This window comes from Ciconia boyciana, chromosome 31 (genome assembly GCF_034638445.1).
Source record: "Ciconia boyciana chromosome 31, ASM3463844v1, whole genome shotgun sequence".
NCBI lineage: Eukaryota > Metazoa > Chordata > Aves > Ciconiiformes > Ciconiidae > Ciconia > Ciconia boyciana.
Genome location: NC_132964.1, coordinates 1050975 through 1073962, shown reverse-complemented (window position 1 = coordinate 1073962; position 22988 = coordinate 1050975). Strand labels below are relative to the sequence as shown.

The following is a 22988-nucleotide window of genomic DNA, read 5'->3' as shown; positions in this document are numbered from 1 at the left end:
CAATGTCCCCATCCCTGTCCTCCTCTGTCCCCAATGTCCCTCACGTCCATGGCCCCCATCGTCTTGTCCCATGTCCCCAATGTCCCCCATATCGATGTCCCCGTCCCCCAGGTCCACGTCCCCACCACCCCCATATCGCTGTCCCCACCCCCATTGTCCCATGTCCTCCTGTGTCCCCAATGTCCCCCATGTCCTGTGACCCCCAATGTCCCCCAATGTCCCCATCCCTGTCCTCCCACGTCCTCCTGTCTCCCCCCGTCCCTCCATGACGCCTCCATCCTTGTGTCCCCAATGTCCCCAGTGTCCCACGACCCCCCCACGTCCTGATGTCCCTCCCTGTCCCCCATGTCCTGACGCCGACACGGCCCCTCGGGTTCCACATGCGCATTTATAATAATAATAATAATAATTAATAATAACGACGATAACGAGGGGGAGCCGCCGCCCGCGCCCACAATGCACTAAAACTGCACCTGCTGCCACCCTGGGGGACACGGGGACACGGGGGGGGGGACACGCAGGGACCACACACGCAGTGTCCCCCACGGTGGCCCCGTGCCCCGTCCCCAGCCCTGATTGTCGCCGCGTGGCCTCAAGCCGGCCCCGTGTCACCGTGTCCCCGTCACTCAAGGGCCACCGTCACCCCGGGGGTTCTGCCACGTCCCCGCGTTGTCCCTCTGTGTCACGTCCCCGTGACGTGGCCCCACGTCATGTCCCCACATTGTCCCTCTGCGTCACGTCCCCGTGACGTGTCCCTGTGATGTCCTTCTGTGTCACATCCGTGCCACGTCCCTGGGTCGTGTCCCCATGGCGTGTCCCCAGAGCTCCTCTGTGCCACGTCCCCGAGCCACCTCTGTGCCACCGCTCCGTGTCATCCCTCGTGCCACGTCCCCGAGCCGTCTCTCTGTGCCATGTCCCCACGCCGTGTCCCCAGGCCACCTCTCCATGTCATCCTTCGGCGCCGTGTCTCCATGTCACATCCTGATGCCATCTCTGTGCTGCGTCCCCGTGTCACATCCCGGTGTCACCTCCGTGCCATCCCTCCATGCCACCTCTCTGCCGTGTCCCCACGTTGTCCCTCCGTGTCACGTCCCCAGGCTGGGTCTCCACGTTGTCCCCTGTCCCACGTCCCTGTGCCGTGTCCCCATGCCACATCCCCGTGCCATGTCACCGTACCATCTCCGTGCCGCATGCCCGTGTCACATCTCTGTGCCGTGTCACTGTGCCACCTCCATGCCACGTGCCAATGTCACACCTCCGTGCCACATCCCTGTGCCATCTCGTCGTCCCTCTGCGCCGTCTCTCCGTGCCACGTCCCCCATGTCCCCACGCATCGTCCTCCGTCCCGTCACATCCGTGTGCCACATCCCCGTGCCGTCTCCATGTCCCCATGTCCCATCCCTGGGTCACATCCCCAAGCCGTGCCCCCGTGTCACATCCCTGCGCCACATCCGTGTGCCACGTCCCCGTGCCACGTGCCGTGTCCCCGTGCCACATCCCGTTGTGCTGCGTCTGTGTCACATCCCAGCGTGCCATGTCCCCGTGTCACATCCCAGCGTGCCACGTCCCTGCACTGTGTCCCCAGGCCACGTCCTCGTGTCACATCCTGGTGCCACGTCCCGGTGCCGTCCCTTGCCAGTGCCCCACAGCCGGGTCCTGTTCCCATCCCTGTCCCCACGTGGGGACCCCGCACCAGGGCTGGGGACAGTGGCAGCCACGGGGGACAGCCCTGAGCTCGGAGGCCGAGGAGCTGCTGGCCCTGGGGAAACTGAGGCATGGGCCACCTCGGGGGGGGACACGGAGGGGACACAGGCGTCCCCCTGGCCCAGCATTGTAGGGGGGATGGGGGACATCAGGAGGGGACACACTGGGACATACTGGGACACACCAGGATGCGCTGAGATACACCAGGAGACGCTAGGGGACACTGGGACGTACTGGGGGACGCTGGGACGCACGAGGACACGAGGTGACGGGTTCCACCAGGACGTGCCGTGACGTACTGGGACACACTGGGGACGTGCCAGGACGTACTGGGACACACCGGGATGTGCTGGGACAGGTCAGGATGTGTTGTCACACATCAGGACACAGCGGGACACACTGGGATGTGCTGGGACACGTGGGGGACACCCCCGGGACACACCAGGATGTCCTGGGACACCCCGTGACCCGCTCGGACACGCCATTAGACGCTGGGACACGCCGGGACCCGCCGGGACGCACCGGGACACGCCGTGCCGCGGGCGTCCACGTGGCTGCCGGGGCACGTGGTGGCCGTGGCGGGCGTCATGGCCACCGTGGGCGTCGCGGGTGGGTGTCACGGCCGTGGCGGGCGTCACGGCCGGCGCGGGCGGGGGCGGGCGGCGGGTGCTACCTGGTGAAGAAGGGCAGGTGGTGCTGGCTGAGGCCACCGCCGGTGCGAGGGGACTCTGTCTTGGCCATGACGTCCTTGAACCAGGAGGCCACGTCCACCTCCAGCGTCTCGTAACGCTTGATGAAGTTGTGCTCCTGTGGGGCGGGAGGGGGTGAGCGGTGGGGACACGGGGACGGGGACAGGGACAGGGGTGTGGGGACGGGGACACAAGGACAGGGACGTGGGCAGCGGGACACGGGAGCGGGGACATGCATGGGGACACGGGGATGGGGACACGGGCAAGGACACCAAACACTCGTGTAGAGACACGCATGGGGACAGGGACATGGAGATGGGGACACGGACAAGGACACCAGACACTCGTGCAGAGACACGCATGGGGACAGGGACGGGGACATGGGGACACGGACAAGGACACCAGACACTCGTGCAGAGACACGCATGGGGACAGGGACACAGGGATGGGGACACGGACAAGGACACCAGACGCTTGTGTAGAGACACGCATGGGGACAGGGACAGGGACATGGGGACACGGACAAGGACACCAGACACTCGTGCAGAGACATGCATGGGGACAGGGACGGGGACACGGGGATGGGAACACAAGGACAGGGACATGGGGGCACAGGGAGATGGACACGAGCATCAGGGCACCAGGACATGGGTGTGGGGACACGCATGGGGACAGGGGCGTGGGGACACAAGGACAGGGACGTGGGGGGATGGACATAAGCATCAGGACACAGATATGGGCACCAGTACACAGATGTGGGGACAGGGACATGGGGATATGGGGACATGGACACGGGCACCAGGACACAGGAACGGGGACACGCATGGGCACAGGGACACAGGGACAAAGTGGGCACAGGCAGGGGGACGTAGACATGGGGACAGGGACACAAGGACAGGGACATGGGCAGCGGGACATGGGAGTGGGGACATGCATGGGGACACGGGGAGGGGGACACGGAGAAGGACACCAGACACTCGTGTAGAGACGCGCATGGGGACAGGGACGGGGACATGGGGATGGGGACACGGGGATGGGGACATGGACAAGGACACCAGACACTCGTGTAGAGACGTGCAAGGGGACAGGGATGGGGACATGGGGATGGGGACACGGGGATGGGGACACGGGGATGGGGACACCAGACACTCGTGTAGAGACGTGCAAGGGGACAGGGACAGGGACATGGGGATGGGGACACGGGGATGGGGACACGGACAAGGACACCAGACACTCGTGTAGAGACGCGCAAGGGGACAGGGACATGGGGATGGGGACACGGGGATGGGGACACGGGGATGGGGACACCAGACACTCGTGTAGAGACGTGCAAGGGGACAGGGACAGGGACATGGGGATGGGGACACGGGGATGGGGACACGGACAAGGACACCAGACACTCGTGTAGAGACGCGCAAGGGGACAGGGACGGGGACATGGGGATGGGGACACGGGGATGGGGACATGGACAAGGACACCAGACACTCGTGTAGAGACGCGCAAGGCGACAGGGATGGGGACACGGGGATGGGGACATGGACAAGGACACCAGACACTCGTGTAGAGACGCGCAAGGGGACAGGGACATGGGGATGGGGACACGGGGATGGGGACACGGACAAGGACACCAGACACTCGTGTAGAGACACGCAAGGGGACAGGGATGGGGACAGGGGCTTGGGGACGGGGACAGGATGGCAGCACAGGGGCAGGGGCCACGTGTGTGCCCCGGGACAGAGACGGGGACCCTCTCTGGGGACACGTGTGACAGGGACAGCCAGGGGGACGTGGCCCCAGGGACTCACCAGTAACTTGTTGTACTTTGGTCTCTTCCTGTGGTCCTTGGTGAGGCTGCGGGAGAGGGGAGGGGGGGGTCAGCACTGCGGGGACACCCCGGGGACGTTGTCCCCAGCCCCGGGGAGGGTGGCTTGTCACCCACCAGTCCCTGACGAAGGCCTGGAAGTCCCCGGAGAAGCCCATGGCGGGGGGCAGCAGTGGGGGATCCTCCTGCAGCACCTTCGTCAGCACCTCGAAATCCGTCTTGCAGTTCTGGTAGGGGAACTGCCCCGTGGCCAGCTCCACCTGTGGGGACACCGCGGGGACACCGCTGTCACCGGTGGGGGGGACACAGGGCTGTGCTGCAGTGGGGGGACACAGGGATGTGGCTGGGAGACGGTGGGGGACGTGGTGGGCTCATGGGACGCGGTGGCAGCAACGGAGGGGGACGGACGTGGCGGGGAGATACAGGATTGCGGGGACGTGGTGGCATCACGGGGACATGGTGGGGACACGGCGGGGACAGGGTGGGGACGCAACATGGGCACGGTGGGGACACATTGGGGAAGTGGTGGGACCTGGGGACAGGTTGGGGACGAGTTGGGGACCCAGGGATGTGGCGAGGACGCAGGGACGATCGGGGGATGTGGGGGGGACACAGTGGGCAGCTGGGGACACGTTGGGGACACAGTTGGGGACGTGTTGGGAGACCCAGGGATGTGATGGGGACGTGGTGGGGACATGGCGGGGACACACTGGGGACCCGGGGACGTGCCGGGGACGCGTTGGGGATGTGCTGAGGACCCAGGATTGGGCTGGGGCTGTAGTGGGGACCCGGGGAAGAGTTGGGGACACGTTGGGGACACAGTGCGGAGCCAGGGATGTGGTGGGGACAAGGCGGGGACCCCGGGGTGAGCTGGGGACACGGTGGGGACCCAGGGATGTGGTGGGGACACGGTGGGGACCCAGGGATGAGCTGGGGACACGGCGGGGACCCAGGGATGTGGTGGGGACACGGCGGGGACCCAGGGATGAGCTGGGGACACGGCGGGGACCCAGGGATGTGGTGGGGACACAGTGGGGACACTGTGGGGACCCAGGGATGTGGTGGGGACACGGCGGGGAGACGGGGACATGTGGGGACAGGCTGGGGACAGGCTGGGGTCGCGGCTCACCAGGGAGATGCCGAGGCTCCAGACGTCGGCGCGGATGTCGTAGTCGGGCTTGGTGGGGTCGGGGGGGTCGATGCGCTCGGGCTGGGGGAGAGGGGGGGCTGTGGGGCACTGGGGGGGGGGGCAGGACCCCCAGCACCCACAGCCCCAGGGGACCCACAGGCCTGGGAGACCCACAGCACCCAGCTCTGGGGTGCAGCACCCATGGTCCCAGAGACCCACAGCCCCAGGGGACCCACAACACCCACCTCTGGGGTGCAGCACCCACAATCCTGGAGACCCACAGCCCCAGGGGACCCACAACACCCATCTCTGGGTGCAGCACCCACAATCCTGGAGACCCACAGCCCAGCAGGACCCACAGCCCCCACCTCTCAGGTGCAGCACCCATGGTCCTGGAGGACCCACAGCCCAACAGGACCCACAGCACCCAGCTCTGGGGTGCAGCACCCACAACCCCAAGGGACCCACAGCACCCACCTCTGGGGTGCAGCACCCATGGTCCCAGAGACCCACAGCCCCAGGGGACCCACAGCACCCACCTCTGGGGTGCAGCACCCATGGTCCCAGAGACCCACAGCCCCAGGGGACCCACAGCACCTAGCTCTGGGGTGCAGCACCCACAATCCTGGAGACCCTGGGTCCCTGGGGGACCCACAGCACCCACCTCTGGGCTGCAGCACCCACAATCCTGAAGACCCACAGCCCAACGGGACCCCCAGCACCCCCCGCGCCGCTCCCACCGCAGGACAATCCGCCATCCCCCCGCCTCCCCGCAGCACCGCAACCCCAGGAAGGACCCTCCCACCCCCTCCAACCCCCCGCAGCACCCATGGGTGCTTACGGCCATGTAGGCGGCGCAGCCGGCGCTACGGGTTTTGGCCTTGGAGTCGACGAGGCGGCCGCTGATGCCGAAGTCGCAGAGTTTGACCTGACCCCGCTCGTCCAACAAAATGTTGGAGGGTTTGACGTCGCGGTGGATCACCCCGTGCTTCTCCTTCAGGTAGAAGAGGGCCTTCACGATCTGCGGGGACGGGTGTCAGCGGCGGTGGCTTCCTCCCCACTCAGGACCCTTGCGGTGTCCCCAAATGTCCCCCCTCCGGGTCCCCTCCCCGCTCACCGCCACCGTCATCTTGCCCAGGATGCGCTCGGGGATGGGACCTTGGATGCGTTTCTTGAGCTTCTCGGCGCAGGTGCCCATCAGCTCCATGGCGATGAAGACGTCGGTCTGAGGAGGAAGAGGAGGAGGTCGATGGCGGGGACGGATCCTGGGGACATTGGGGACACCTCCCGCCGTGGCTGGGGCGATGGGGACGACACAGAGGGAGCGGGAGGGACAGGGGATGGAGGGGGCGATGGCCGGATCCAGGCGTGGGGAGCCCCGTGGCAGCATCCAGACCCTGGGGGGGGCCCACGGCCATTCCCAGATCTTTGGGGGGCCCCGTGGCCGTAGCCAGAATCTGGGGGCCCCACGGCCGTATCCAGATCTCTGGGGGGGCCCTGTGGCCATACCCAGATCTTTGGGGGGGCCCTGTGGCCATATCCAGGCCCCTGGGGGGGCCCTGTGGCCATATCCAGGCCCTTGGGGGGCCCCACAGCCATATCCAGACCTTTGGGGGGGCCCCATGGATGTATCCAGGCCTTTGGAGGGGGGCCCGTGGCCATATCCAGACCCTGGGGGGGTCCCATGGCCATATCCAGGCCCTTGGGGGGCCCCTCAGCTGTATCCAGCCCTTTGGGGGGGCCCCATGGATGTATCCAGGCCCTTGGGGGGGCCCCACAGCTGTATCCAGACCTTTGGGGGGGCCCCATGGCTGTACCTAGGCCCTTGGGGGCCCCGTGGCCATATCCAGACCTTTGGGGGGCCCTGTGGCTATATCCAGGTTTGGGGGGGGCCATGGCTGTATCCAGACCCATGGGGGGCCCCATGGATGTATCCAGACCTTTGGGGGGGGGGGGTGGTCCCATGGCCATATCCAGACCCTCAGGGGGGCACCATGCCTATATCCAGACATTTGGGGGGGGCCCCAGCCATATCCAGACCTTTGGGGGGCCCATGGCTGCATCCAGACCCTGGGGGGGCCCTGTGGCCGTATCCAGACCTTTGGGGGGGCCCCCAGCCATATCCAGACCTTTGGGGGGGGGGGGGGGCTTGTGGCCATATCCAAAATCCTGGGGAGCCCCCAACCATATCCAGACCCCGGGGGGCCCCGTGGCCGTATCCAGGTGGTTTTTTTTGGGGGGGGGGGCCACGGCCGTATGCCGACGCGGGGGGGGCTCACGTTGGTGATGAAGGTGCCGAAGCACTGGACGATGTAGGGGCAGTCGTGGCTCTTCAGCACCACGTCCAGGTCCATCAGGATCCGCTTGTTCTCCTCCCGGTTCCCCGAGCGCCGCATTTGCTGGGGGGGGGGATCAGGAAGAGAAAAAAAAAAAAAAAAGGGGGGGGGGAGGGGTGTCAGGTGCCGGATCGTGGCCTCGCCGTGGCGGGGGGGAGGGGACACCCCGGTATCGGGGGTGGGGGGGTCCCACCTTGACGGCGATGACGTGGCCCGTCTTGCGGAAGCGCATCTTCCAGACCTGCCCGCAGGTGCCGCTGCCGATCTCCCCCAGGTTCTCCAGGTCGTTGATCTCCGCCTGGTAGCGCTGGGGGGGGGACACACATGGCGGGGGGGGGGTCAGGGTCCCCAGTGTCACCTGTGTGTCCCCCCGCCATGTCCCCTGTGTGCTGTCCCCCCCCCCGCGCTCACCTGTCCCCCCACGGTGAGGTACCCGGTCTGCTTCATGATCTCCTGCAGCTTCTGGTCGATCTCGATGCTGGGGAGAAGAAGGAGAGGGCCTGGCCAATCAGAGTGGGACAAAGGGAGAGCCTGGCCAATCAGAATGGGGCAAGGAAGGAGCCTGGCCAATCAGAATGGGGCAAGGAAGGAGCCTGGCCAATCAGAATGGGGCAAGGGGGGGTGACTGGCCAATCAGAATGGGGGGTGGGGGGAGCCTGGCCAATCAGCATGGGGCGAGGAAGGAGCCTGGCCAATCAGAATGGGGTAAGGGGGGTAACTGGCCAATCAGCATGGGGCAAGGAAGGAGCCTGGCCAATCAGCATGCAGCAACAGGGGAGCCTGGCCAATCAGAATAGGGCAAGGAAGGAGCCTGGCCAATCAGAATGGGGCAAGGAAGGAGCCTGGCCAATCAGAATAGGGTAAGGGGGGGTGACTGGCCAATCAGCATGGGGGGTGGGGGGTGGGGGAGAGCCTGGCCAATCAGCATGGGGCGAGGAAGGAGCCTGGCCAATCAGAATGGGGTAAGGGGGGTGACTGGCCAATCAGCATGGGGCAAGGAAGGAGCCTGGCCAATCAGAAGGGGTGCGGGGGGGGGGGGGGGGGGATGGCCAATCAGCATGGGGCAAGGAAGGAGCCTGGCCAATCAGCATGCAGCAACAGGGGAGCCTGGCCAATCAGAATAGGGCAAGGAAGGAGCCTGGCCAATCAGAATGGGGTAAGGGGGGGTGACTGGCCAATCAGCATGGGGGGTGGTGGGGGTGGGGGAGAGCCTGGCCAATCAGCATGGGGCAAGGAGGGGGCTGGCAAATCAGAATGGGGCAAGGGGGGAGCCTGGCCAATTAGCACATGGGGAGTAGGTGCCTGGCCAATCAGCACAGGGGGAGGGAGACACCCGACCAATCAGCACAGGGGAACACAGCCACAAAACTGGCCAATCAGCACACAGAGCCGGGTGGGGGGCTGTCTGGCCAGTCAATATGGGGGCACCCGACCAATCAGCATGTTCAGGGGGAAACCTGGCCAATCAGCACACAGGGGGAATGAGAGGTGCACCCACCTGGCCAATCAGCATGCAGCTGGGGGGGGGGGGGGAAGGGGGGAGTAGCTGCCCAACCAGCATTGTGGGAGGCACCTGGCCAATCAGCACGTGGGGAGGGTGCCCATGTAGCCAATCAACAGAGAAATGGGTCTCCAGGCCAATCAGCACAGAGGGGAACATGTCTACTTGGCCAATCAACACCCATGTGCTTCAGGTCAGCTAACCAATCAGCACAAGGAAATCTGCTCTCTGCCTGGCCAATCAGCATGCAGACAATTGCAGCTGTCTGACCAATCAGTACACAGGGAATCCTGTCAGCCTGGCCAATCAGCACCCACACGCTCCTACACATCTGGCCAATCAGTACATGTTGCTTCCTCTACATCCGGCCAATCAGTGCATGGGAATTTCCTACCTGGCCAATCAGCACCCACAGTATCTTAGATCTCTGTCCAATCAGCAAACACAGTCTCCTGGACATCTGGCCAATCAGCACATGCAGTTACCTAGGCACCTAGCCAATCAGCACAAGGAAGTCTCCTGCCTGCCTGGCCAATCAGCAACCAGGGGTTCCTGCACATCTGGCCAATGAGCACACAACTTTCTTGCTGGACTGGCCAATCAGCACCCACGGTCTCCTGCCTGCCTGGCCAATCAGCACACATGATCCTTTGGACCTCTGGCCAATCAGCAACCAATCAGGCTCCTGCACCCCTGGCCAATCAACACAAGTAAATCTCCTGCCTGACCAGCCAATGAGCAGACGTGCTACCCTGAACATCTGACCAATCAGCACGTGTAGGCTCTTGTATATCTAGCCAATCAGTAGATAATAAATTTCCTGCCTGGCCAATCAGCGCACATGATTCCCCTGGACCTCTGACCAATCAGCACACGTGATTCCACTGGACCTCTGGCCAATCAGCACCCGCAGGCTCCTTCACCTCTGGCCAATCAGCATCTAACAATTCTCCTGCCTGGCCAATCAGCGCACGTGATTCCCTGGACCTCCGACCAATCAGCGCACATGATTCTGCTGGACTTCTGGCCAATCAGCACGCACGGTGTCCTGTACCTCTGGCCAACCAGCATCTAACAATTCTGCCTGGCCAATCAGCACACGGGATTCCCCGGATCTCTGGCCAACCAGCACACAATTCCTCAGACCTCCGGCCAACCAGCGCACGTAATCCCCCTGGACCCCTGGCCAATCGGCACATGGGATTCCTCAGACCTCTGGCCAACCAGCATCTAACAATTCTCTTGCCTGGCCAATCAGCACACGAGATTCCCTGGATCTCTGGCCAATCAGCACATGTGATTCCACTGGACTTCTGGCCAATCAGCGCACATGTGGGCTCAGACCTCTGGCCAATCAGCATCGGGATTTCTCCAGACCTCTGGCCAATCAGCACACGGGATTCCTCAGACCTCCAGCCAATCAGCACACGATTCCCCGGACCTCCGGCCAATCAGCGCACATGATTCCTCAGACCTCTGGCCAATCAGCGCACGGGATTTCCCAGACCTCTGGCCAATCGGCACATGTGATTCCCCGGACCTCTGGCCAATCAGCGCACGATTCCTCAGACCTCTGGCCAATCAGCGCATGGGATTCCCCAGACCTCTGGCCAATCAGCGCATGGGATTTCCCTGAACCTCCGTCCAATCAGCGCACGGGATTCCCCGGACCTCCGGCCAATCAGCACACGTGATTTCCCCGACCCTCCGGCCAATCAGCGCCCGCGATCCCCCCAGCCATCTGGCCAACCAGCGCACGTGGTCTCCCACCCGTTCGACCAATGACAGCGCACCAGACACCCAGCCAACCAGCCCAGGGGGTTCCCCAGACAGCCGCCCAATCGGTGCACCGGCTCTTGCCCACCCGGCCAATGAGCTGGGGCGGTTGGGGGGTCCCGGGGGGGTCCCGGGGGTTCTCACCTCTCCACGCTGCGGGGCACCAGGAAGGGCGGCTGGGGCAGCCCCAGCATGTTGCGGGGGCGGGAGGGGGGCGGCGGGTGCTGGGTGCCCTCGGGGAGCACGGCCCGGCCCCCACCGTCGCTCACCAGCGGCAGCTGCAGGGCTGGGGGGGACGACAGAGAGACCCCGTCAGCCCCCAAACATGGGGGGACGACACACAGAGACACCCCATCAGCCCCCCCCCCAAAACCCCACCCCAACTCCCTCCTGGGGGGAGCAGCCCCCCCCAACCCACCCAGAGCATCCTGGGGTGACCCGGGGTGGGGAGTGGGGGGGCTCAAGCCTGCGCACCCCCGCTCTGCCGGGGGCTGCCCGGCCCCGGGGCGCCTCAGCCCCAGTTTGGACCCTTCCGGCCCCGTTTCGGTTCAACCCCGTTTTCTCCGTTCCTGCCCCATTTTAGCCCCATTCTGCCCCATTTTAGCCCCATTCTGCCCCATTTTAGCCCCATTCTGCCTGCTCCTGCCTGTTTTTCTGTTCCTGCCCATTTCCGGCTCAGCCCCGTTTTGCCCATTCCTGCCCCATTTTTCCCCGTTCCTGCCCCATTTCATCCACCTCCCGTCTCAGTCCCATTTCGACCATTCCTGGCCCCATTTTGGCCACAATTCAGCCCATTTTATCCACACACCCCCCCGCCCCATCCCACCGCCTCCCCCCCCCCGCCAAATTTTTGGCGCGGCCCCGTCTCATGCCGTGCCGCGGCCGCATGCGCCGCGGGGCCGGGCCATGCACCCCGCGGGGGCCGGGCCGGGCGCCACACTCCATGCGACAGGCAGGACAGCCACGCGGGGTGGAGGGGGGACACACACACACGGGGACATTCAGGGGGACGGGGACATTCGGGGCGGGGGACACACACATGGGGTGAGCGGGGAGAAGCCGAGGGGGAAAAGCTACTCCACTGAGTAGGGGAAACTGAGGCACGGGCGGGTTTAGGATGTGCCAGGGGCCCCACCTGCCTTGGGTGGGCGCTGAGGGGTGGGGTGGGGGGGGGACACACACGGGGACGTCCCCGAGGAGGGGGACAGGGTGGGCGTCAGCGAGGTGGCAGAGGGGGGCGGGGGGAGCGTTAGAAGTGGGAGATGCAGGAGAAACCCAAGCGGCGGCGAGATGTGGTGGTACCTGCTCGCTGGGACGGAGCGGGAGCGGGGCTTAGGGTGATGACGATAACTGGATTGGGGGGAGGGGGAAGGGGGGCGAAGGGGGGAGAAAACAAAAAACCGGGGGAAAAAGGGGGAAAAAAAATAATAAAAAGAAAGAAAAACACCATAAATCACAACAGGAACAAACTCGAGGCGCCGCGGGGGATAACGGGGGGAAAAGAATCAGAATGAACTTAAACCATGGGGTGGGAGGGGAAGAGGGTGGGGGGCGAGGGGGGCTGGGGGGGGTGAAGGGGGTGTGGGGGCTGCCCGGCAGCTCCGGACACCCCCGGCCCGGAAAATGCCTTTTTTCTTTAATCCCGTGAAATTGTAGGGAAACGCTGGAAAATCTTCGCCTGGCGGTTGCGGTGCGCTGAGGGGTCCCATGTCCGCCCGTCCCGTCCCCGTCCCCCCCCAAAATAAAGGTCCTACCTGGTGTGGGGGGGGTTGGTCCCCCCCAGAGCGGCTCCTCAGGGTGGTAATTGCGGTGGTGACACCCCCCCGCCCCAAAATGCTTCTGGGAACCCCCAAACTCCTGCGCTGCCTCCAGCAGTCCCCAGTACAGCCCCGCTGCCCCCAGTAAAGCCTCTGTGCCCCCCCAGTTCACCCAGTACAGCCCCAACTGCCCACAACCCCCCTCAGCTGCCCTCAAATAACCCCCATATGGCCCCAAATACCCTCCTTGCCCCCCCGTTTTGCCTAACACGGCCTCAACGGCCCCCCAATATCGCTGCAGTCCCTCAATGACACCCCAGTGCCCCCACGGCACCTCAGCTGCCCCCAACACCCCTAAAACAGCCTCAACTGCCCCCAGAAACCTCCCCGCTGCTTCAACTCCCCCAAGTACCCCCACAACGGCCTCAACTGCCCCCAATACCCCCGATATGGCCTCAAGTGCCCCCGATACTCCTAAAACAGCCTCAACTGCTCCAATTACCCCTAAAAGGGCCTCAACTGCCCCCAATACCCCTAAGCCAGCCTCAACTGCCCCCAAGAGCCCCCCAATACTCCTAAACCAGCCTCAATCACCCCCAGTACCCCTAAACTGCCCCCAATACCCCCAAACTGCTATAACTATCACCTGTAATCTTAAGACCACTTCAGCTGCCCCCAATAACCCTAAACTGCCCCCCAATACCCCCAAAGTGCCATAACTATCCTCCATAATATTAAGAGTGTCTCAGCTGCCCCCGATACCCCTAAAACACCCCCAGCCACCCCCAATACCCCTAAGTTGGCCTCGGCCACCCCCAATACTCCTCTCTTGGCCTCCACAGCCCCCAGCGCTCCTCAAACAGCCCCACCCGCCCCCAACACCCCTAAAACGGCCTCGACCATCCCCCAACACCCCTCAAACAGCCTCAGCCTCCCCCACTCCGCCCAATACAGCCCAATCCCCCTCTGCTACCCCCACGCCCCGCACCACGGCCTCAAGCCCCCCCCCGAGCTCCTAAAGCAGCCCCCAGACGGCTTAATAAGGCCCCAACCATGAGCGGGGCCCTAACCCAGCTTCCCTCCCCCCCCCCCCGCCCCCAATCGCCTCAGCCGTCCCCGCCCGGGCCTGGGCCCGGTTCCAGCCCTCCCCTTCCCCCGGCTGCGCCTTACTAGGCCGGGCCCGGGCAGGACTGATGTCGAGGTTGAGGTCGATCCGGCGGCGGGCCTCGCGGTTCTCCTGCTTGAGCTTCGCCTCCAACCGGGAGAGCTTCTGCTCCAGCGAGGACGCCGCCATCTTCCCCCGCAGCCAGCGCCGCCGCCGCGCAGCCAGAATGCACAAACAGCGCACCGCGCATGCGCGGCGTGGACCCGCCGGGCCACCGTCCGCTCGGCGCGAAGCGCAGCTCTGAAGGTTTTCAGATCCTCGCCGGCCACCGTCTCGCCCGCCCTTGCCCGCTGTGGCTTCGGGAAGGGGAGAGCGCATGCGTGGTGCCCGGCGGGGACTGGCAGTGTGGACGCCACCTGGCGTGGTGGAGGGTGGGCGCATGCGCACGGAGCCCCCTCCCCACTGGGGGCCCTTAGGGACCCCCCCCTACAGAGACCCCCCCCAAACCGCCCTGGGTCCCCCACCTTGGGACCCCCCCCCACGCTAGGGACCTCCCTGTGAAGCGCCCCCCAAACACCCATGCCCCCCGGGGTGCCTTATTGGGGGGTGGGGGCAGCAAGAGGCCAGAACCTCGCTAAATGGGGGCACCATCCCCTAAAGAGCCCCCAGACCCCCAAAAGCCCCCAGACCCCCAAACCCCCCAGACCCCCCCATAACCCCCGGGGGGGGGGGGCGGTGTTTAATTTTTTTTTCTCTGCTTTTTTCCATTTTTATTTAAAAAACCCCAAAACAAGCCAGGCCCGGGGAAGGGGGGAGGGGCACAGACCACGATTGGGGGGCAGGGGGGCCAGACCCCCCTCGTGGCAAAGTGGGGGGGGCGCACCCCAATTTGGGTAAGGGGTGGGGGGCACAGGCTGGGGCAGGTTAAAACGTCTCCGGGCAGCGCCCCCAACCCGACCCATCCCCTCACGATAAAAATCCCCCCCCGAAAGAAAAGGGGGCCCCTTAAAAGGGCTGCCCCCAAAGAGGGTGACCCCCCAAAGAGGGGTGACCCCCCTAAAAGCAAGTACACCCCCCAAAAAGAGGGGTTAGCCCCCAAAGAGAGGGGTGACACCCCTCCAAAAGAGGGGGTGGACCCCTAAAGAGACGGGTGACCCCCCAAAGAGAGTACCCCGCCAAAAGAGGGTGACCCCCAATAGAGGGGTGCCCCCCAAGAGAGGGTACCCCCTAAAGAGAGGGGTGACCCTCCAAAGAGAGTACCCCCAAGGAGAGGGGTGACCCCAAAGACAGGGGTGACCCTCTAAAGAGAGGGGTGACCCCCAAAGAGGAGACTCCCCCAAAGAGAGGGTAGACCCCGAAAAGAGGGGTAGACCCCCCAAGAGAGGGGACCCCCCAAAAGAGAGAGGGTAGACCCCCCTCCAAAAGAGGGGGGACCCCCCATAAAGAGAGGGGGACCCCCCCAAAAGAGAGCGGGGACACCCCCCCAAAAGAGAGGGGACCCCCAAAAAGAGAGAGGGGGGGACCCCCCCAAAAGAGGGGGGACCCCCCAAAAGGAGAGGGAGGACCCGCAAAAGGAGAGGGAGGACCCCCAAAAGGGGAGAGGGGACCCCCCAAAAGGGGAGAGGGGACCCCCCAAAAGACGGGACCCGCAAAAGGAGAGGGGGGAACCCCCAAAAAGGAGAGGGGGGACCCCCAAAAAGAGGGGGGGACCCCCCCCTAACCCCCCCCCAAAGTCTCTGCGCTCAGCGGCCGGGGGTCGCGGGGCCGCCCCGCCTCGGGCCGGGGCCCTCCCGGATACCGGGGTTCCCCGGCCCCCCCCTCCTCCCCCTCCCCCGATTTTGGGGTGCGCCCCCCTCTCCCCGTGCCCCCCCCCATACCCCCCCTCCCTCCCCCGTGTCCTCCCCCCCCCCCGCGGCGGGGCTCAGGCGGGGAAGGGCTCCGGGGGCGGCTCCTCCTCCTGGAAGTGGCTGCGCTGCAGCAGCTTCACGTGGTACTCGTAGATCTTGAGCGCGGGGCCCAGGCGGATGGAGAGCCCGGTCAGCACGTCCGCCCGCTGCATCAGCAGCAGCGACTTCCCGTCGATCTCCTGGGGACACGGCGGGGACACGGGGGGGAGTGGGGGAACCCCCGCGGGGCGGGGGGCACGCGTGGGATTGGGGGAACCCGAGAGGATGGAGGAGCAGGCGGCCGTGGGATGGCCCAAGGGGAGGGTGGAGGGTGGGGTGGGCACGGAGGGGACACACACACGGCACACAGAGCTTGGGGACACGGGGGAGTGGGGGAACCCCACGGGGCGGGGGGCACGCGTGGGATCGGGACACACACACACACACACACCCCCATGGGATGGAGGAGCGGGCAGCCGTGGGATGGCCCAAGGGGAGGGTGGCGGTGGGGACGGGACACACACACGCACAGAGCTTGGGGACACGGGGGAGTGGGGGAACCCCCGCGGGGAGGGGGGCACGCGTGGGATTGGGGGGGGCACCCAAGAGGATGGAGGAGCAGGCAGCCATGGGATGGCCCAAGGGGAGGGTGGCGGTGGGGACGGGACACACACACGCACACAGAGCTTGGGGACACGGGGGAGTGGGGAAACCCCGCGGGGCGGGGGGCACGCGTGGGATTGGGGGCACGCGTTGGATGGGGGGGCACGCGTGGGATTGGGGGATGACACCTGTGGGATGGAGGAGCGGGCAGCTGTGGGATGGCCCAAGAGGGTGGGTGGCGGTGGGGACGGGACACACACACGCACAGAGCTTGGGGACACGGGGGGGAGTGGGGGAACCCCCACGGGGGGAGGGGCACGCGTGGGATGGGGGGAACCCGAGAGGATGGAGGAGCGGGCGGCCGTGGGATGGCCCAAGGGGAGGGTGGAGGGTGGGGTGGGCAGGGAGGGGACACACACACACGGACACACACACACAGAGCTTGGGGACACGGGGGGGTGGGGAACCCCGCGGGGCGGGGGCACGCGTGGGATGGGGGGGAACCCCGAGAGGATGGAGGAGCGGGCGGCCGTGGGATGGCCCAAGGGGAGGGGTGGGGTGGGGTGGGCACGGAGGGGACACACACACGCACAGAGCTGGGGGACACGGGGGGGAGTGGGGGAACCCCCACGGGGGGGGCACGCGTGGGATTGGGGGGGAACCCGAGAGGATGGAGGAGCGGGCGGCCGTGGGATGGCCCAAGGGGAGGGTGGGGTGGGTGGCGGTGGGGACGGGACACACACACATGCACAGAGCTTGGGGACACGGGGGGAGTGGGGGAACCCCCACGGGGTGGGGGGGCACGCGTGGGATTGGGGGGCACGCGTGGGATGGGGGGGCACGCGTGGGATGGGGGGGATGACACCTGTGGGATGGAGGAGCGGGCAGCCGTGGGATGGCCCAAGGGGAGGGTGGGGTGGGCAGTGGTGGGCATGGAGGGGACACACACACACCTTGGGGACACGAGGGGGAGTGGGGGCACCCCCACGGGGTGGGGGGGGGGGAGCACACGCGGGGTTGGGGGGCACCCAAGGGATGGAGGAGGTGGGGGGCAGCACCCATGGGTTGGCCCTAGGGGGATGCCGGAGGGTGGGATGGGCATGGGGACACACACACAGACCCCCTGGGGACAAGGGGACACGGCTGGGGATGGGGGGACACCCACGGGGGTGGGGGGCACCCGTGGGATATTGGGACCCACCCCAGGAGTGGGGGCACCCGTGGGATTGGGGGGGATCCACCCTGGGGTGGCCTGAGGGGATGGCGGGGGTGGGATGGGAGCGGTAGGGGGCTCTTGGGGACACCCCTGGGGACAGGGGACATCCACGGAGTGGGGGGCACCCACGGGGGGGGGGGGTGTCCACCCCAGGGTGGCCCAAGGGGGCAATGGAGAGTGGGATGGGCACGGGTGGGAGGAGTGGGGGTGGGCGGGGGGGGGGCTGGGGCACTTTGGGGACACCCCCAGGGACACCCAAAGGGGATACAAGGGACACCCAGAGAGGGGGGATCAGCCTGGGGATGGCATCAGTGGGGACACCTGTGGAGATGGCCCTGGAGACATTTGGGGGTGGGGGGTGCTTGGGGACACCCCTGGGGACAAGGGGACACCCATGGGGACAGGGGGACCCCCCCCAGGGGACAGGGGCAAGTGGGACACCCAGGGACGGGGGACATCAGCCGGGGACAGCGTCGGTGGGGTCCCCCATGAGGATGGCCCTGGAGACATTGGGGGACCTGTGGGGATGGGGAGGGACAGGAGACACCCCTGGGCACACCATGGGGACACCCACAGGGACAAGGGGGCGCAGGGACACCTGCGGGGACACCGTGGGGGGGGACACCATGGGGACAGCAGGTGCACCCACGGGGACAGCATCAGGAAAGACACCACAGGGACGGGGACGGGGACGGAGCGAGCAGGGACGCCCACGGGGGACAGAGGGGACACTGGGGTGGGGTGACGGTGACATGGGGGTGGGGGGGTGACACGGGGGTGGAGGGTGACACGGGGACCTACCTGCTCCTGGAAGGCGGTGGCCTGCTCGGGGAAGCCGGCCTCGGTGAAGTAATCCACCACGTCCCGCACGGACCACTCCACGGGGTCGGACGCCTTCTCCTTCTTCCCGGCCCTGGGGACAGTGGGGACAGTGTCATCGGGGCGGGAGGGGACGGTGTCACCCGGGGGGGACACACACACACACACGGGGGGGCCCCCAGACTCACGTGCAGCTGAAGGGGGCCCCGTTGGCGGCCTGGGGCCCCGGCCGGCCTGGGGACAGGGGCACCGAGGGCTCCGCGCCCGCCAGGGCTGGGGACACTGTGGGGACACGGTGGGGTCAGGCCCTCACCCCCGGGCTGTCCCCTAACTGCCCCCCCACCCCCCCCCAAACTGTCCCCAAATCCCTGTGCCCCCCAAAACTGCCCCCGCAGCACCCTGACCCCCCCAAACTGTCCCCCCTCAGTCCCCATAACTGCCTCCCCACACCTTGAACCCCCAAACTGCCCCCTGCACCCTGACCCCAGCACCCCAAAACTGCCCCCACAGAGCCCTGACCCCCCAAGCCGTCCCCAGTGCCCCATAACTGCCCCCCAGTGCCCCATAACTGCCCCCCACTGCCTTGACCCCCAAAACAGCTCCCCAGTGCCCCATAACTGCCCCCCACTGCCTTGACCCCCAAAAACAGCTCCCCAGTGCCCCATAACTGCCCCCCACTGCCTTGACCCCCCAAAACAGCTCCCCAGTGCCCCATAACTGCCCCCACTGCCTTGACCCCCCAAAACTGCCCCCCAGTGCCCCATAACTGCCCCCCACTGCCTTGACCCCCAAAACTGCCCCCAGTGCCCCATAACTGCCCCCCACTGCCTTGACCCCCAAAAACAGCCCCCAGTGCCCCATAACTGCCCCCCACTGCCTTGACCCCCCAAAACTGCTCCCCAGTGCCCCATAACTGCCCCCACTGCCTTGACCCCCCAAAACAGCTCCCCAGTCCCCATAACTGCCCCCCACTGCCTTGACCCCCAAAACTGCCCCCCAGTGCCCCATAGCTGCCCCCCACTGCCTTGACCCCCCAAAACAGCCCCCAGTGCCCCATAACTGCCCCCCACTGCCCTGACCCCCACAACTGCCCCCAGTGCCCCATAACTGCCCCCCACTGCCTTGACCCCCCAAAACAGCCCCCAGTGCCCCATAACTGCCCCCCACTGCCTTGACCCCCCAAAACAGCTCCCCAGTCCCCATAACTGCCCCCACTGCCTTGACCCCCCAAAACTGCCCCCAGTCCCCATAACTGCCCCCCACTGCCTTGACCCCCAAAACTGCCCCCAGTGCCCCATAACTGCCCCCCAGTGCCTTGACCCCAAAACAGCCCCCAGTGCCCCATAACTGCCCCCACTGCCTTGACCCCCAAAACTGCCCCCAGTGCCCCATAACTGCCCCCACTGCCTTGACCCCCAAAACAGCTCCTCAGTCCCCATAACTGCCCCCCACTGCCTTGACCCCCAAAACTGCCCCCAGTGCCCCATAACTGCCCCCCACTGCCTTGACCCCCCAAAACAGCCCCCAGTGCCCCATAACTGCCCCCCACTGCCCTGACCCCCACAACTGCCCCCCAGTGCCCCATAACTGCCCCCCACTGCCTTGACCCCCAAAACAGCTCCCAGTCCCCATAACTGCCCCCCACTGCCTTGACCCCCACAAAACAGCCCCCAGTGCCCCATAACTGCCCCCCACTGCCTTGACCCCCAAAACAGCCCCCAGTGCCCCATAACTGCCCCCCACTGCCTTGACCCCCAAAACAGACCCCCAGTGCCCCACAACCCCACAGAACCGTGATCCCCACAACTGCCTCCCTTGGCCCCCAAACTGCCCCCGCCCAGTGCTCTGCCCCCGCAACTGCACCCCCAAGTGCCCCAAACTGCCCCCCAACACCCTTACCCCCAAACTGCCCACCCCCAATCAGCCCCTGCCCCCCCAAAATCCCCCAACCCCTAGGAACCCTCTCCCCCAAACTGCCCCCCCCCCGCCATCAGCCCCATGCCCCCCAACCCCCTCAGGACCCTCTCCCCCAAACAGCCCCCCAAGACATAGCCCCCCCCAAACCCCTGGGTCCCCCCGGGGGGGGTCACCTGCTCTGTCGGGCTGCCCGAAAGCCCCTCTTTTGAGGGGGCCAGGTGGTGGCAGGCGCTCTCCCCCGGCGAGCAAGCCTTGGGCTGGGGGGGCCGCTCGGGGGGGGGCTGCCCAGGGGGCGAAGTGGGGGCCCCCGGCCCCCGCCGTCCAGCTGCCGGGGGGCCCCCCCATCCTCCGAGGCCTCCGAGCCCGTCCCGTCTTCCTCCTCGTCCTCATCTTCCTCCTCCTCCTCCCTCGCCGATGCCTCGGTGCCGCTGCGGGGGGGCTGGGGGGTATGGGAATAAGAGGGGTGTCCCCAAAAGTGCAGCCCTACCACGATTTCACAGGGTCCCCCTAAAACTGGGACACCCCCCAAAACCTGCAGCCCCCCTTAAAAATCCACAGCCCCCCAAAAGCTGGGGGACCCTCAAAGCTGCACCTTGACCCCAATGTCACAAGACCCCCCCCCCAAAACCCAGACCCCCAAGTCCTGCTGGGCTCCCCTACACCCCAGGAACCCCCCAATTTTGCAGCACCCCCCAGGGCCTGGGGACCCCCAACCCCTCAGCCCCCACTGTCCCCTCCCAGTGCCCCCTGACTACCTCCTGTCCCCTCATGGACCCCCCATCCCCTCAGGGGTCCCCGGTCCCCACTGTCCCCTCACAGTCCCCCCCTGTCCCCTCATGGAACCCCCAGGTACTCCCTGTCCCCTCATGGACCCTCCTGTCCCCTCATGGACCCCTTGTCCCCTCACGGACCCCCAGGTACCCCCTGTCCCCTCACGGACCCCCTGTCCCCTCATGGACCCCCAGGTACCCCCTGTCCCCTCACGGACCCCCTGTCCCCTCATGGACCCCCTGTCCCCTCACCCCCCAGGTCCCCACTGTCCCCTCAGGTCCCCCTGTCCCCTCAGGCCCCTCGCCACCCCCTCAAGGTGTCCCCGGTCCCCTCATGCCCCCGGTGCCCGCCGTCCCCTCAGGTCCCCTCAGCCCCCTCAGGGGTCCCCGCTGTCCCCTCACGGTCCCCCCAGCCCCCTCGGTCCCCTCAGGGGTCGCCGCTGTCCCCTCACGACTCCTCGGACCCCCCCCGCCCCGGTTCCCGCCATCCCCTCACCGTCCCCTCAGGGGTCCCCGGCGCCACCTCAGCCCCTCCCGCTCCCCCCGGTCCCCTCAGGGGTCCCCAGCCCCCCCCCCGGTCCCCTCCACCCCTCAGGGGTCCCCGCCGTCCCCTCAGCCCCCCTCGGTTCCCCCTCACCTTTCGGGCCCTGCCGGCGGCCCCGCGTCCGCGCTCGGCGCGGGCCATGGCGATGGTAGCGAGGCGGGTGCGCTCCAGCCGGCCCCCGCCGCTACCGCCGGCTCCCGGCGCGGGTCCGGGCCCCGACCCGCCGCCACCGCCACCGCAGGGCCCCCGGTGGCCCCGAGCCCCCCGTCGGCCGGTAACGCCGATCCCTGCAGGCGCCCGCGGGTCAACCGCCCGTCGCCGCCGAGGTAGCGGGCGGCGTCGCGGAGGCTGACGGGCGGCTCGGCGCGGCGGGCGGGCGGCGGCGGCGGCGGCGGCGGCGGCGGCGGGCGGCGCGGCGGCTGGACGCGGGCGGCGTTGCGGTAGGAGATGCTGCCCTTGTAGCTGACGCGGAGCACGGCCCGTTGCTGGATGAGCTTCTCCAGCTCGGCCCGCGTCCGCTCGGGCTCGGGGCCGTGCCGCCGCCGCACCATGCGGCAGATCCGTTCGAGATCGGGCCGCGCCTTCCGCGATCGTAACGAATCGATCGTATCCAGGATCCACTCCTGGTACCGCGGTGCCTCCGGGCCCGGCGGCGGCGGCGGCGGCCCCGCCATGGCCCCCGCCCTCCTCCTCCTCCTCCGCCTCCTCCTCCTCCTCCTCCGCCTCCTCCTCCTCCTCCCTCCGCCCGCCCCCCTCCCTCCCGCCCCGCCGCAGCCCCGCGGCCTCGCACCGGCCGCCGCCGCCGCCCGCCCGCGCCTTAAGGAGGAGCCGCCGCCGCCGCCGCCGCCGCCGCCGCGCCCCCCGCGCGCGCCTTAAGGTGGAGCCACCCGCTCGCCACGCCCCGCCCACTCCGCCCCGCCCCTCCGCGCGCGGCACCGGACGCCTCGCCCACTCCCGCCCCAAGCCACGCCCAGAGAAACTAAGCCACGCCCACAACGCGGGAAAGCCACGCCCATCGTGCAAAAAGCCACGCCCCCCCACCGTGAGCCCGTGAGCTGCGGGACCCCCCCTCCGCACCCCTTCGGTTCCCCGCTTCCATGAGCCCCCCAAACCCTTGGGGTCCCCCACCTCCATGGGGGTCCCCAAACCCCCGGGCCACGCCCCCATTCCAAGGGCCCCCCAAACCCCCATGAGGTTCCCTCCATTTCCTTGGAGCACCCCCAAACCTAAAGGGCCCCCCCAATTGCAACCCCCCCAAACATCATGAGGTCCCCCCCAAACCGATGGGGTCTCCCCACCTCCATGGGGGTCCCCAAACCCCCAGGCCACACCCCCATTCCAAGGCCCCCAAACCTCCATAGGGTTCCCCCATTTCCTTGGACCCCCCCCAAACCTATAGGGCCCCCCATTCCAA

General features: G+C 66.8%; 2 protein-coding genes across 3 annotated transcripts; both read right to left on the bottom strand.

Annotated features, from left to right (window-relative positions):
• Positions 1 to 369: 369 nt before the first annotated feature.
• MAP2K7 (mitogen-activated protein kinase kinase 7) lies at positions 370 to 14017 on the bottom strand. Of its 2 annotated transcripts, XM_072848438.1 has the most exons (13): positions 13885 to 14008; positions 12260 to 12307; positions 11102 to 11243; positions 8092 to 8158; positions 7874 to 7987; positions 7624 to 7743; positions 6462 to 6569; positions 6186 to 6365; positions 5345 to 5425; positions 4333 to 4475; positions 4199 to 4244; positions 2378 to 2511; positions 370 to 1401 (listed from the first exon to the last, which is right to left on the bottom strand). In XM_072848438.1, the coding sequence occupies exons 1-13, from the start codon at positions 14006 to 14008 to the stop codon at positions 1218 to 1220; spliced, it is 1491 nt and encodes a 496-aa protein (XP_072704539.1). In that variant the 3' UTR covers positions 370 to 1217. The 2 variants fall into 2 exon arrangements, with proteins under 2 accessions (XP_072704539.1, XP_072704540.1); XM_072848439.1 differs by lacking the exon at positions 12260 to 12307 and having other exon boundaries at positions 13885 to 14017.
• Positions 14018 to 15690: 1673 nt separating this feature from the next.
• LOC140645107 (sterile alpha motif domain-containing protein 1-like) lies at positions 15691 to 22276 on the bottom strand. Its single transcript, XM_072848326.1, is given in 7 exon segments — positions 15691 to 15905; positions 18326 to 18437; positions 18532 to 18625; positions 20434 to 20517; positions 20579 to 20699; positions 21894 to 21956; positions 21958 to 22276. Coding segments are annotated over 7 exon segments (930 nt in total). The 5' UTR covers positions 22249 to 22276; the 3' UTR covers positions 15691 to 15740.
• Positions 22277 to 22988: the final 712 nt, after the last annotated feature.